General features: G+C 39.1%; 1 protein-coding gene across 1 annotated transcript in view; it reads right to left on the reverse strand.

The window, feature by feature from the left end:
* CCDC91 (coiled-coil domain containing 91) overlaps positions 1-4571 on the reverse strand; it is a 116586-nt gene extending 112015 nt beyond the window's left edge. The window contains 3 exon segments of the mRNA XM_033148222.1: positions 549-582; positions 3224-3364; positions 4428-4571. Coding sequence (XP_033004113.1) covers positions 549-582; positions 3224-3364; positions 4428-4570 — 318 coding nt within the window. The 5' untranslated portion in view covers position 4571.
* Positions 4572-15973: the final 11402 nt, after the last annotated feature.

Genomic DNA, 15973 nt, shown 5'->3' on the forward strand with positions numbered 1-15973 from the left:
TTAAGGTTTCATTTGGCAATTAGCTGAGTTTCTTACACTGATGGACACATAGGGCTTATTCACACTGAATCTTTGCCCTGCTCTTTCCAGGTACAGGTCAGTGTTGAAAAGCTGTGTCTGCATTATTTTTATTTATTTATTGTCCTGAAGCTCTCCTCATGAAAACCTACTTTAGTGTTCAATCAGAGCAGATGATTATGGTTTACTCCAACTGAGCTTTAAAGAGTGGATTTTTACAGTGAAATATGCAAAGCAAAAAAATGGCACTCTTGGACATGGAGCTTTAAAACACAGACCATGCTTGGAAAGAGCAAAGGAAAGGAAAGTGTGGATAAGCCCTTCACTCTAACAGTTTTCAGAGGCACTCGTCAGCCTTTCTGCAGTTCAAAATTACATGATCCTGTTTAACATTTACATTTTGGAGCACATGTATTGAGTTCCAAAAGGTCAGCTTCACAAAACCAGTTGACAGAGGAAAAATGAGGATTCTGTACATGGTACATATATTTGGGAAAGGCCAAGTTTAAGAAAATTTACACAAAACTCCCATTAATAACTTCTGAACTTACGCCAACACATGACCTACTGTAGGGTAGGAAATTAAGCTAATTATTTCCGGAGACAGAATCCAAACTCTTCTAGTAAGAAGAAATATGGTACTTTTGCATTCACCTTACTAATGAATTTAGATAAGGTGCAACTGCTGAATAGGATACCTGTAGAATTTTCCAATGATGGTAAAAGCTAAACATTATTAAGAAACTTATATCCATGCAGGAGCCTTACTCAAACATGAACATTCAATTAACCAGTCATTTCACTTTCCTTTAAAAAACAAAAAGATTTTTCAATCACTATTCAACAAGAGGAAGAAAACTGTACTCGCTTGAAAAGAAGTCATAATTTTTCCCACATTCAGGTAAATAAAGGATCTCAGAGGTAGCTTGAGAAAAAATTGTGTGGGGTCTAAAGTTGTGGCACAGTAATACATTACTATAGTGCCATCTGCACTACACATCCGATAAACTGGGGCAGCTTTCTGCTATCAGCTTGTACAACTACACTGGCAGGCATGGCACCACCCACTTTCAAGCCTGCATGACTACACTGCAGATGCTGCTCACAGCCACATTTCAGCAACAAACCCCACTTAATCCTATGTAGCACTGCCCACATCCAGCAGAAATACCACCTACAATGAATGATCCAATGGCACCTCACATTTGCATATGCAGAGTTAGGGCCAGACCTCCACAGGTGTCCCTAGCCCTCTTGAGAGTGCCGCTACTCAGTACAATATGAGAAGTTTTCCTCCTCCGATGACAACAAAAGGCAAAGACTCAGGGAAGGTGGGGGGTGCAGAGCCTAGACATGGAATTGTCCTATCCTTCAGCATCAATATGCCATATCTCACCAGATATTTTTTTAGTTGCATCAGATTAAGTGCATGACAGAATTTAGAGGTATTTGGGGTTTTAATACTGCATGATTATAATATGCTTTTATAATATCCCCAACAGTCTGTTGCATTTCTGCATTTCAAGGGAAGATGTTTTAGTCTGATCCAGTTTTGCTTTTTATTTGTTCCTAAGCAATGGTGAATAAACTGCCAGCTACTACTGATTTCTCATTAAGGAATTCTAGTTTCCCAGTACATAAATTAAAAGCTACTCAACTCAGTGTACACAGAGCAGTAGAGTGCTATGGCTAAATGAACATGTACTCTCAGTATCATATTGATGGGGCAAAAAAGGGATAAAAATTTTCCCAGTGAAGAAGTGGCAATTCTGAGAGGGGGAATTAAAACCTCTGATGAATGTTTTCTCTTTCAGAATAAGTGAAATAATGGTTGAAGTAGTGTTTTAAAATAATTTAATCAAACTGCTACAAAACTACAAGATCCCATAGAAATATTATTAGTGGCCCATGTTCTGGAGTTCTAAACAAGTAACACTCTCAGGACCAACAATAATTACAAATTACAAATACAGGTAACTCGCAACTCATGTACATTCAACTTGGTTGCATTCAGTTTTAAGCACTTGGCAAAAAAAAAAAGAATTAAAAAAGGGATTTGGGTGCTATCTCCAGAACATAACCCTCATGTAAGTTGAGAGTCGCCTGTATACACATATAAGAGGTAGATAGAACAGTGCAAGATGCTTTATACTGAAGCACCTAACTATGGTACATATACACGTGTCTACTAAGAGGGAAACTAGTGGGCTCAATGGAGTTTACTCAAAGTTAAGTATTAATACATACTTTCCAGTTTGAAAAACAGGAAAAACTAAGCAGAAGTTGAAAGTTGAAGCCACTAACAAAACCATTAAACACTATACTTAAAAAGTATATAGATCTTAGAAATTATGCAGAAACAAAAGAAACTCCTATTTTTAGTAAAAGGTGTACTGATGCACACTTTAATTGGCAATAACCCCACTGAACTCAGTGAGACAGGCTTCTAAGTAAACATTTATAGGAACAAACTTTACATATCACAATAATTGTAGATAAAATTAACAATGCTGAAACTATATTTATTGTTCCATTGTATCTTACTCCAACCTAAGAACAGGGCACATGCAGCCCTCCAAATGTTATTGGACAACAACTCTCATCATTAATGCCAACTGGGACTGATGTGGGTTGGCAGTCAGAGACTCCCCTTATGTGCTCTAATCAGTCTTCAAGACACTCATAGTTACTAATTTTCATCCATAGTTATTTATAACAGAGTTAATTATAACAATGTTGCACAGTTCTAAACAGACAGCCCTTTCCTCTTCTGGGATATGAATGAACTCACCATTTCTAGTTATCAGTATCAAATATTTCAGAAATAGAACAAGCCTTGAACAAAAATTATTCAATTAACTTTTCTTGCCTAGCATAAACTAGAATCATCACAATATTGAAAAAAGTGTTTCCATTTCAATCTCCACAAAGCAGAACCGTCATTCTAGTAAGGCACAAACGACCACCATCAGCCCGCCATTTCATGAATGAAGCATGTCATATACTACTCGGGACTTATCTTGAAATTCACTTCTTTCACAGAAGAAATTACACCCACTCTACAAAAAGCAATTAATTACTACATTGTCTGGAGGTTTTCAATGCAGTTATCCAATATGTCTACCCACTATTCCAGTTGTCACCATTCCATCTTTAAAAGAAGTTGGGATTACCACGGACATAATCTGTCCAGGCATTGGAATACCCTCCTGAAGTTTCAGAACAACAGTTGATGTTCCATCTTCCCAAGCTTTGTCCAGAATCAACCTGGAATGGGACTTTTCCCAGCACAAGGGCACCATCTTGTGGACATACAAGCTCACTTGGAGACTGGTGTGTGCAGACCCTATAGAGTTGCAAAAGAAGGAATCTTCAGAAAGTGGTGGAACCACCAACAGAATATTATTATTTACTGGTCATTCAGAATGAGGATGTTTCCTTTCACATTGAAGAGTTGCCTTTTTAGGTCATGGAATAATGTAGAATTGTGAACTCTCAAAACTGATGAGCCAATCAAATTCTTCTCACCTAATATGGGTTTAGGTTTCACTGGGTTTCTTTCTTGGAGGAATGTGTAGTAGTCAGGATTATAGTTTTGTTCCTTTGAAAAAGGCCCCAAGAATGGTGGCCAATTATTTTATAGCATATTTTGATTATCTGGGGAATCTTAAATGTCACCAGGAACTAATCCAGTTCAAATGTAGCATGCAAGTTATCCGTCTCTAAAATAATCATCCTAGCACAGTACTTTGGCCACCTCATGAGAAGACTCCCTAGAAAAGACCCTGATGTTGGGAAAGATGGAGGGCACAAGGAGAAGGGGACGACAGAGGATGAGATGGTTGGACAGTGTTCTCGAAGCAACTAGCATGAGCTTGGCCAAACTGTGGTGTGCCTGGCGTGCTCTGGTCCATGGGGTCACGAAGAGTCGGACACGACTGAACAACAAAGCACACAGGTACAGTAAATATATAGTTAATATATTTCCAAGTGTCACAATGCCAGAACTAAAAATGTTACATTATTTGATATTAATGTCTGGATTTAGACCATAAAGCCAAAAAAAAGCCTTTCTACCTTTAGTCCAAAAGAAAGATCTTAAATGAAATTGTAAACAGAACCTGGAAAGGAAAGGAAAGGAAAGGAAATGGGGGGGGGGGGAGAGACTTCCCAAAATTTCAAGTAATAATTTCCAATTCCAGGTGCCTCCACACTAAACCCTTAAAATTGACCCAATCTTAAGCTATTGTTATACCATCAAAGCAACGACAACATATAACTATAAAAAGTTTAAATGTAAGGATTTTAAGTATCATAAAAAGTTAAAATCTAGTACATAGACATCAACTTGATATTATCTTGAAATCTGTAACTGGGAAGGAAACTTTTAAAAAAATATATGAAAATACCTTAGAAATCTGTGTGAAATGTAATTCAAAAAATATGTGGTAAGTGTACACCCAGCTACTTTAAATGAATTCAAATCACCAGGGCCTGATGAGCTGCACCAAAAGGTACAAAAGGACTGGAGGTGGGCAAATGTTGTCACCATCTTCAAAGGGGGGGGGGGGACCAGGAAAGGTCCTTGAACAGATAAACAGTCAGTCTGTGAACACTTAGAAAAGGATGCTGTGATTACATAACTGCGTAACTTTTAAAAGATGGCTGCAATGCTGGGTAAGGAATAGTGAAATTAGTGCATATTCACAGTAAGAAGCCTTGGTACATGAATTAATGCGAATTTTTTTAAAAAAAACTATTACATTAATGATACCTCACTTGAGAAAATATTATATTAATGGCACCTCAATTCAGAAAGCATTGGTAAAACATGAGTGCAAAATAGAGATGTGAAAACCCAGGGGGGAAACCGGAAAATTTTGGGGGGGAACCGGTTTTTTCCCGGGTTTTTCCTGAAGCCTTTTTAGTTTTTTCCCAAAAAATTGGAAAAATTGAAAAAATAAAAAATAGATTATGGAATGTTTTATTTTAACATGATGAATAAAATATTTTAAGATAGGGGGTTCAAATATTTTATAAATCATTTCTAAAAAATATGTATGGTATTAGATTATTCTAATTTCTGTGAGGACAAGCAAGTCATAGGTTACAAACTAAACTCTCCAATGCAAGAACAAGATACATTTCTTCCTTTAGGAGGTGCTGTTGTCACCAGAAAAGAAAAAGGTTTCAGTTTTGGTTTTGCATGCATGTGGTATGCATTGGTTCTGTTCCTCTTCACTAGGCCTCAAAGCACTGGAAGAAAATATAGAGCAACAAAAAGGGCCTGAAAGTATATATTTAATTTAAAAAATATAAGTTTTCATTTATCTGATTCCAGAAAACTGAATCATTTAACTACATTAGTTTATAACCTTTGTATAAATAATAATTTAATTACTACTAATCTGGTCCTTTTAATGTGGTAAAAAATGAGATGGCAAGAATAAACATTGACATCCTAGGCATCAGTGAACTAAAATGGACAGGAATGGGCGAATTCAGTTCGGATGACTATCATATCTACTACTGTGGGCAGGAATCCCGTAAAAGAAATGGAGTGGCCCTCATAGTCAACAAAAGAGTGGCGAAAGCTGTACTGGGATGCAATTTCTAAAATGATAGAATGATCTCGATACGAATCCAAGGCAGACCTTTTAACATCACAGTAATCCAAGTTTATGCACCAACTACCAGTGCTGAAGAAACTGAAATTGACCAATTCTATGAAGACTTACAACACCTTATAGAAATGACACCAAAGAAGGATGTTCTTCTCATTATAGGGGATTGGAATGCTAAAGTAGGGAGTCAAGAGATAAAAGGAACAACTGGCAAGTTTGGCCTTGGAGTTCAAAATGAAGCAGGGCAAAGGCTAATAGAGTTCTGTCAAGAGAACAAGCTGGTCATCACAAACACTCTTTTCCAACAACACAAGAGATGACTCTACACATGGACATCACCAGATGGGCAACATCGGAATCAGATTGATTATATTCTCTGCAGCCAAAGATGGAGAAGCTCTATACACTCAGCAAAAACAAGACCTAGAGCTGAATGTGGCTCAGATCATCAGCTTCTTATAGCAAAATTCCAGCTTAAACTGAAGAAAGTAGGAAAAACCACTGGGCCAGTAAGATACAATCTAAATCAAATTCCTTATGGATACACAGTTGAAGTGAAGAACAGGTTTAAGGATTTAGATTTGGTGGATAGAGTGCCTGAAGAACTGTGGATGGAGGCTCGTAACATTATACAGGAGACAGCAATGAAAACCATCCCAATGAAAAAGAAATGCAAGAAAGCAAAGTGGCTGTCCTATGAGGCCTTACAAATAGCGGGGCAGAGAAGGCAAGCAAAATGCGAGGGAGATCGTGAAAGATACAGAAAATTGAATGCAGAATTCCAAAGAATAGCAAGGAGAGACAAGAGGGCATTTCTAAACGAGCAATGCAAAGAAATAGAGGAAAATAACAGAATGGGAAAAACCAGAGATTTGTTCAAGAAAATTGGAGATATGAAAGGAACATTTCGTACAAAGATTACCACAATTAAGGACAAAAGTGGAAAGGACCTAACAGAAGCAGAAGACATCAAGAAGAGGCGGCAAGAATACACAGAGGAATTATACCAGAAAGATATGGAGGTCTCATACACCCCAGGTAGTGTGGTTGCTGACCTTGAGCCAGACATCCTGGAGAGTGAAGTCAAATGGGCCTTAGAAAGCCTCGCTAACAACAAGGCCAGTGGAAGTGATGATATTCCAGCTGAACTATTTAAATTTTTAAAAGATGATGCTGTTAAGGTGCTACACTCAATTTGCCAGCAAGTTTGGAAAACTCAGCAGTGGCCAGAGGATTGGAGAAGATCAGTCTACATCCCAATCCCAAAGAAGGGCAGTGCCAAAGAATACTCCAACTACCGCACAATTGCACTCATTTCACACGCTAGCAAGGTTATGCTTAAAATTCTACAAGGCAGGCTTAAGCAGTATGTGGACCGAGAACTCCCAGAAGTGCAAGCTGGATTTCGAAGGGGCAGAGGAACCAGAGACAAAATTGCAAACATGCGCTGGATTATGGAGAAAGCTAGAGAGTTCCAGAAAAACATCTACTTCTGCTTCATTGACTACGCAAAAGCATTTGACTGTGTCGACCACAGCAAACTATGGCAAGTTCTTAAAGAAATGGGAGTGCCGGATCACCTCATTTGTCTCCTGAGAAATCTCTATGTGGGACAAGAAGCTACAGTTAGAACTGGATATGGAACAACTGATTGGTTCAAAATTGGGAAAGGAGTACGACAAGGCTGTATATTGTCTCCCTGCTTATTTAACTTATATGCAGAATTCATCATGCGAAAGGCTGGATTGGATGAATCCCAAACCGGAATTAAGATTGCCGGAAAAAATATCAACAACCTCAGATATGCTGATGATACTACCTTGATGGCAGAAAGTGAGGAGGAATTAAAGAACCTTTTAATGAGGGTGAAAGAGGAGAGCGCAAAATATGGTCTGAAAATCAACATCAAAAAAACTAAGATCATGGCCACTGGTCCCATCACCTCCTGGCAAATAGAAGGGGAAGAAATGGAGGCAGTGAGAGAGTTCACCTTCTTGGGTTCCATGATCACTGCAGATGGTGACAGCAGTCACGAAATTAGAAGACGCCTGCTTCTTGGGAGAAAAGCAATGACAAACCTAGACAGCATCTTAAAAAGCAAAGACATCAACTTGCCGACAAAGGTCCGTATAGTTAAAGCTATGGTTTTCCCAGTAGTAATGTACGGAAGTGAGAGCTGGACCATCAAGAAGGCTGATCGCCGAAGAATTGATGCTTTTGAATTATGGTGCTGGAGGAGACTCTTGAGAGTCCCATGGACTGCAAGAAGATCAAACCTATCCATTCTCAAAGAAATCAGCCTTGAGTGCTCACTGGAAGGACAGATCCTGAAGTTGAGACTCCAGAACTTCGGCCACCTCATGAGAAGAGAAGACTCCCTAGAAAAGGCCCTGATGTTGGGAAAGATGGAGGGCACAAGGAGAAGGGGACGACAGAGGATAAGATGGTTGGACAGTGTTCTCGAAGCTACTAACATGAGTTTGGCCAAACTACGAGAGGCAGTGAAGGATAGGCGTGCCTGGCGTGCTCTGGTCCATGGGGTCACGAAGAGTCGGACACGACTGAACGACTGAACAGCAACAACAATCTGGTCCTTTACTTCCCCTCCACCCACTACCATAGATTAGTGTCTTCTTGCAAACTAACCATTAAATTATTTTTCTTTCTTCCTACTCCGCTCAGGAAAATGGTGAGACCAACATCTAGCATATGGAAAGCATTTTCACATTACTGTGCAAGTTCCTCCGAGAAGAAAAATGTGATTTGCAAATATTGTCAGATGAAATATGCATTTCCAAATGCTATCAGGATGACAAAACACATTTTTGTATGTAACAAGTGTCCTGTAGATATTAAAAAATTCTTCATGGATCTAAGTGAAAAGGACCACAATGATGAAAATGCACATAGTTTTTTTCAACGTTCTTGTTCAAGAAGTCCTCTTTCTACTCCATCTGTAATATCAGCAACAACACAAAATGTTGTCCCATCAGCAGCATCTTCAAGTGAACAGATACTGAAGACAGCTGCATTCAAAAATTATTCAATTAATTCATTTGTAGACAAGATGACACCTGAAGATCAGGGGGAAAAAATCATCAAGTTCTTGCAAGAGCAATATATTCTTCTGGAACACCATTTTCAATAACTGAAAATACATACTGGCAGGAAGCTTTAAAATTACTAAGACCATCATACCATTTGCCCAGCAGACATCCTTTGAGCAAGCCTCTTTTGGAGTCAGAATATGAACGTGTAATGGAATCTGTGCAAGGAAAAATTAATGAAGCACTTGTCTTGCACTACTTACAGATGGATGGACAAATGTTAGACAAGGAATTATAAATTTTGTTATAACAACACCTCAACCAGTTTTTTACACAAGCATTGAAACAGGAGAGAATAGACATACTGCAGAGTATATCAGCTGTAAAATATGTGAAGTCCTACAGAAAATTGGGAATGGTAAAGTATTTGCTTTGCTGACTGACAATGCCAGCAATATGAAAGCAGCACGGAAGATCATAATGGATAAGTATCCACATATTACTGCAACAGAATGTGCATCTCATGGGCTAAACTTGCTTCTTAATGATATTATGAAACTGGACACCCTTCAAAGGATCTACAGGTGATACTCAAAAAATTAGAATATCATGGAAAAATTCATTTATTTCAACTTAAAAGGTGAAACTAACATATGAGATAGACTCATGACATGCAAAGCGAGAGATGTCAAGCCTTTATTTGTCATAATTGTGATGATTGTGGCGTACAACTGATGAAAACCCCAAATTCACAATCTCAGAAAAATAGAATATTGTGAAAAGGTGCAGTAGCTACTCAATCCATAACACCTGCAATCCTGGAGATGGGCTTCAGATGTCGTATTCCTCGTCAAGCCACTCCTGAACAAGAAACAACGTCAGAAGCGTCTTACCTGGGCTACAGAAAAAAAGAACTGGTCTGTTGCTCAGTGGTCTCAAGTCCTCTTTTCTGATGAGAGCAACTTTTGCATCTCATTTGGAAACGAAGGACAGAGTCTGGAGGAAGAATGGGGAGGCACACAATGACAGATGCTTGAAGTCCAGTGTGAAGTTTCCACAGTCTGTGTTGATTTGGGGAGCCATGTCATCTGCTGGTGCTGGTCCACTGTGCTTTATTAAGTCCAGGGTCAACGCAGCCGTCTACCAGGAGATTTTGGAGCATTTCATGCTTCCTTCTGCAGATGAACTTTATGGGGATGCTGACTTCATTTTACAGCAGGACTTGGCACCCGCCCACACTGCCAAAAGTACCAAAACCTGGTTCAGTGCCCATGGGATTACTGTGCTTGATTGGCCAGCAAACTCGCCTGACCTGAACCCCATAGAGAATCTATGGGGCATTGTCAAGAGCAGTGTTTTTCAACCACTGTTCCGCGGCACACTAGTGTGCCGCGAGATGTTGCCTGGTGTGCCGTGGGTAAAATTGAAAAATTACTTTATATATAGTCAATATATATAAAATTACTTTATATATAGTCAATATAGGCACAGAGTTAAATTTTTTAACATTTTCTAATGGTGGTGTGCCTCGTGATTTTTTTCATGAAACAAGTGTGCCTTTGCCCAAAAAAGGTTGAAAAACACTGGTCAAGAGAAAGATGAGAGATATGAGACCGAGCAATGCAGAAGAGCTGAAGGCCGCTACTGAAGGATTCCGGTTCGTCCATAACACCTCAGCAGTGCCACAGCCTGATAGCATCCATGCCACGCCGCATTGCGGCAGTAATTGATGGAAAAGGGGCCCAAACCAAGTACTGAGTACATACACATGCTTCTACTTTTCAGAGGTCCACTATTGTTCTATTTGCAATCCTTGATGATTTCATTTAATAGTCTTAATTTTCTGAGATGGTGAATTTGGGGTTTTCATCAGCTGTACGCCACAATCTTCACAAATAAAGGCTTGACATCTCTCACTTTGCATGTCATGAGTCTATCTCATATGTTAGTTTCACCTTTTAAGTTGAATTCCTGAAATAAATGAACTTTTCCACGATATTCTAATTTTTTGAGTATCACCTGTGTAGACAAACAAAAGAAGTTATAAAACATGTAAAAGGTACTCATATTGTAGCTTCAGTTTTTAAGAAGAAACAAGTAGAAAAAAATGTGAAGAATGAAATAGTGACACTGAAGCTCTGTAGTAAAACTCAGTGGGCTGGAGTGGTGATCTCCTTTGAAAGTTTACTAAAAAAAACAAAGCAGCTCTTCAAGGAACAGTAATAGTTGAAGATCTTAAAGTACGCAGGAGTGTAAGAAACACTGTTCTTGATCAGGTAGTCTTCTGGTTTCAGCTGCAAAATTCCCTGAAGATTCTAAAGCCAATTGCTGCAGCAATCACTGCATCTGAATCAAATAGTGCACTTTTGTCAGAAATTCCTTATCTAATGACAAAGATAAAAACAACTGTTTTTGAACATCTCAGTAATATCTCCACTTACAGCTATAGAAGAAAGTAAAGTGAAAGATTTTATTTTAAAAAGGGAAGAATTTTGTTGCCATCCAATTCATGCTGCTGCAAATCTGCTGGATCCAAGATTCAAAGGTGACAATATAAGTGATGATAGCGTTTGACTGGATTACAAAACAAGCATCACATTGAGGAGGACTTGATGTTGGGAAGGTACTTTCAAATGTTGCAGAATATAGAACATCTTCAGGGATTTGATCCAGGAATGCAATCTGGGATTTTGTCAAACATATTCCTCCTGCAACATGGTGGCACCACAGCCTCTGACTCTTCTTGCTTCTCGCCTTCTTCAGATTCCTCCATCTTCTGCAGCATGTGAAAGAATCTGGTCTCCATTTGGAAACACTCACACTAAATCAAGAAATAAGCTGACATGTGAAAGGGTAGAGAAGCTTGTTTCAATCCGAGAAAACCTTGTTTTTAAAAGTCCATAATAACTGTGATAATGGCAGACACAACAGAGTAGATGCAGAAGCAGAGACTGAAACTGATCTGATCATTACAGCTCAGAAAATGATTCTGATTAAATTTCATGCCCATTCATTGAAACTTAATCCCACTTCCTTCTTTTTATGAGAATTTTTTTTTAATACTGTGGAGAGGAAATAGGAATAATTGTTACTTCTGTATTTTTAAAAATTGTTTTGTGGAGTTTTTTTCCACATAAACTAGTAAACCGTTCAGGAGATTCTTGCTCCATTTGTTACAAATACAAACAAATATTATTTTAAAAGTTCTGTTTGTAATAATTGTTTGGATACACTGTATTTTTAATATGATAGTTGTGATAATTTTATGCCCATTAAAATTGTCCATAGTTATATTTTATGTTTCTAAAGTAACAGAACAACTTTCAATCTGTTAAAGAAAAAAGAAGTGCTAATGTAGCACTTCTTTTTGAATTTTTTCGAAAATTTCCATTTTCCCCCCGGAAAAAAACCGGGGGGTTTTCTGAGATTCAAAATTTCTGGAAATTTTACATCTATAGTGCAAAACACTGAAGGTGTTGGTACGATAAAGCAGACTTCCTTCACATTTGGTGAAACTGAGTAAAGAGTAAAGAACTATCGTTAAAGGTTCTGTGTTATTAAGAATGTCTCCATCTGCCAGTTACCATTACACCCCATTGTAATTATTGAAAGTTATGGACAAGTTATTCTAGGTGAAATAAAAACTGTTAAAAAAGAATTATAAAGAACAAAAGAACAAGTCGGGCTAGGGAAGAATTAGCATGGGTCCTGCAAAGGTAAGTCCTGCATTATCAACCTTTTGGGAGTTCTCTGAGGTTGCCAACAAGTAGGAAAGGAGTGGTCATAGGCAAGAATCGTAGGGGGCTGGGCAGGGGGGAAAGTACATACACAGAGTATCAAACAACTAGTCTCCCATTTGTGGCAGATCTGGTGATTCAGGAGCTGTGAGCCCTGGGCATCAGGTCAACACTGTTTGCATGAAGGGTTGCTATGAGGTACGACCTGTTACTCGATTCTTGTGGAGAGCAAGAAATTGCTATGGATACCCTCCCAATTTTTCCTACCCCTTCACATAGTAGTGAGGCCCAGTAGGCACCTACAAAAATCACAACTTTCTCTGTAGTGGTGCCTACTGGATGGAATGCTTCACACAATGCACCCACAAATTGCTTTTTAAGCAATGCACAAAAAACCATTGAATACTATTATACAGCAAAAGTATAAAAATAATTTTAAAAATTATTTAATTTCCTGTTTAATTGTTTAAAAAATCATAGGCCGTTATACAATGTTAGTCATAGTCTAGATAGACCACTGCTATCCTGGGATCCTTCAGGCGGAAGGACAGGTTATAAATTGAATAAATCAACAGAATATAAATTCAGTAAATAATCAATCAAGGGTCTTAAATACGTAGGATGGAGGACAAAACATGTTATTGTGCTGTTTTGCCCTCCACATATGACATACGCAGAATAGTGATGGTACAGTGGCTTGGATTAGCTGACAACCAATCACCATGAGCTCTACACAAAAGTGAAAAACTGTCCTAGAGACTGGATAAACAAGAGCAGCAAGATGCATAAGACATTAGCATCACACAGAATGGCAAAGCAAGGAATACATTCCGACTAAACATCAGGAACAGTGTTCTTGAAGCTACCAACATGAGTGTGGCCAAACTGCGGGAGGCAGTTTGGCGTGCTCTGGTCAATGGGGTCACAAAGAGGTGGACACGACTAAAACAACAACAAAACATCAGGAATACATTTTCTAGGACAAGGTCTAACTGATGATGCACCTCATTGGATCTGAAACACCTATTCAGCCTAGAATATGATGGTGAGAAAGTTGCATTTGTATGACAAACATATGATGCAGCTGATCTGCTGAAATTTGATGTGTTCAATATAGTACCTATAGAAATCAGAGCCTGATAATAACAATGTAACTTTCATCTCCCTGACAAGTGATATAGCTATGGATGATGTGACCAAAGATTTGCTGGTTGCTAATGACAGAGGAATACAAATTGCAGTGAGTAATAAGATTAAAGTAAAGATTAAACAATGCAACTCCAATTTCATGATCCACTGAAAAAAACTTGAAAATTTGCTGCATCATAAAATTCAAACATTGCCACATCAGCAGAACATAAAGAAAATGATCAAGGTGATGGTAAGCACATCTAGAGACTGCTTAATTTTACAAGTGCTTAATGCCACAGGTGCTAGCCCAGTGATATAGATGTTGAATGTCCTATGGCTCAGATGCTTACAAAAGCTGGAGGACAGATGAACACTTTATCCACTCCAATAGTAATGATGTGGATGCTCTAGTCTACATGAAGTCCCATATTTAGATTTGAAAATACTTATCTATGAATGACTATCAAGTTATGCAGAACCTCAGAAATGTTGGCCATAATACTGATATATTTTCTACTCTGCAGTGCCAAATCCATTTTTTTACTGTCATATTTGAGCATTGCTGCTGAACAGAAACAAACTTTCACTTTTGGGCCTGATGTGCAGTCATTTCATTGCCATGCTTTCTCTCTGGTGTCATTAGGACAAGAGGGATAAAGGTGCAAGATGAGTTGGTGTCTGCTGGTGGCAATTAAGAAGAGACTTCTCCAGTTTTCAGGGAAGTCTTGAGGAAGCCAGCACACTTTCATCCTTGTGAGGTGGCTGAAAGAGGTTATGAACTAGTTGTAGTCATCTCCACAAACAAAGATATTATGTTTCTGTTGCTGCAGTCCCTGACCACAAAAGCAACTGAAACATGGATGGTCTCTGTCATTGCTCTGTAAACAACAACTTGCTTGTTAACAAGATGCAATTCTCAATGGCCATAGAAAAGTTCTGCTGGAAGATATTTTTGAAACAGCCCTACCTTGTCAGTGGTACTGGAGGGGATGGGTGTTACTCAGTCCCCAAGACATAGTGGGTCACATATACAGTTCCCCAAAGAAGAAGAATGCCACGCTACAAATATTTACCAAAAGCAAGAAGAATGTGCATATGTGGCCTCCAACAAACGATCCTGCATTGCAGGGGGTTAGACTAGATCAGTGTTTTTCAACCACTGTTCCGCAGCACACTAGAGATGTTGCCTGGTGTGCCGTGGGAAAAATTGGAAAATTACTTTATATATAGTCAATATAGGCACAGAGTTAAATTTTTTAACATTTTCTAATGGTGGTGTGCCTCGTGATTTTTTTCATGAAACAAGTGTGCCTTTGCCCAAAAAAGGTTGAAAAACACTGGACTAGATGGCCCTTGGGGTACCTTCCAACTCCACAATTATATGGTGTTCAGCTTCCTGTTGCACATTCTAATCAGCAGGCAAAGATCCAGGTACAAGCAAATCAAATGCCCATTGACATGGAAAGGCAGAATACAAATAAACCATGGTGTTATTCCTGTACATAAAGGTAAAGGGACTCCTGACCATTAGCTCTAGTTGCAGATGACTCTGGGGTTACTGCGCTCATCTCGCTCTGTAAGCCGAGGGAGCCAGCATACAGCTTCCGGGTCATGTGGCCAGCATGACTAAGCTGCTTCTGGCGAACCAGAGCAGCACACGAAAATGCCGTTTACCTTCCCGCCGGAGTGGTATCTATTTATCTACTTGCACTTTAACGTGCTTTCAAACTGCTAGGTTGGCAGGAGCAGGGACCCAGCAACGGGAGCTCACCCCGTCGAATTCGAACCGCCAACCTTCTGATTGGCAAGCTCTAGGCTGTGTGGTTTAAACCACAGCGCCACCCGTGTCCCTCCATTCCTCCACATACCTCTGCCTGAAAGAGAAGCGACATCAAGACAAGGTTCCCTCCTGTGTCCATTCCCTGCCCAAAACACATGGCCACAAAACAAAATGCAATACAGCAAGGTGCACCTGTTTCAATGATTGTTTAAAACAGTGTTTTTCAACCACTGTTCCGCGGCACACTAGTGTGCCGCAAGATGTTGCCTGGTGTGCCGTGGGAAAAATTGAAAAATTACTTTATATATAGTCAATATAGGCACAGAGTTACTTTTTAAAAACATTTTCTAATGGTGGTGTGCCTCGTGATTTTTTTCATGAAACAAGTGTGCCTTTGCCCAAAAAAGGTTGAAAAACACTGGTTTAAAATGTACTATCGCCTGCAGCTGTGATGCCATGGATGTTTTCCATCATGTTGCTAACCATTTTCTTACACTCTAATTTGTGCAAGTGATAACCAGGCGTGGACTTATTATGTAAGCCTCGTTTGTTTACAACCCACATTTCTACATGTCCATTTCCACCTGCTCTATATTTATAGCATGTGACTTTCATCTTGCACATGCTCTAAGGGTT

Source organism: Lacerta agilis, chromosome 5, assembly GCF_009819535.1.
Source record: "Lacerta agilis isolate rLacAgi1 chromosome 5, rLacAgi1.pri, whole genome shotgun sequence".
NCBI lineage: Eukaryota > Metazoa > Chordata > Lepidosauria > Squamata > Lacertidae > Lacerta > Lacerta agilis.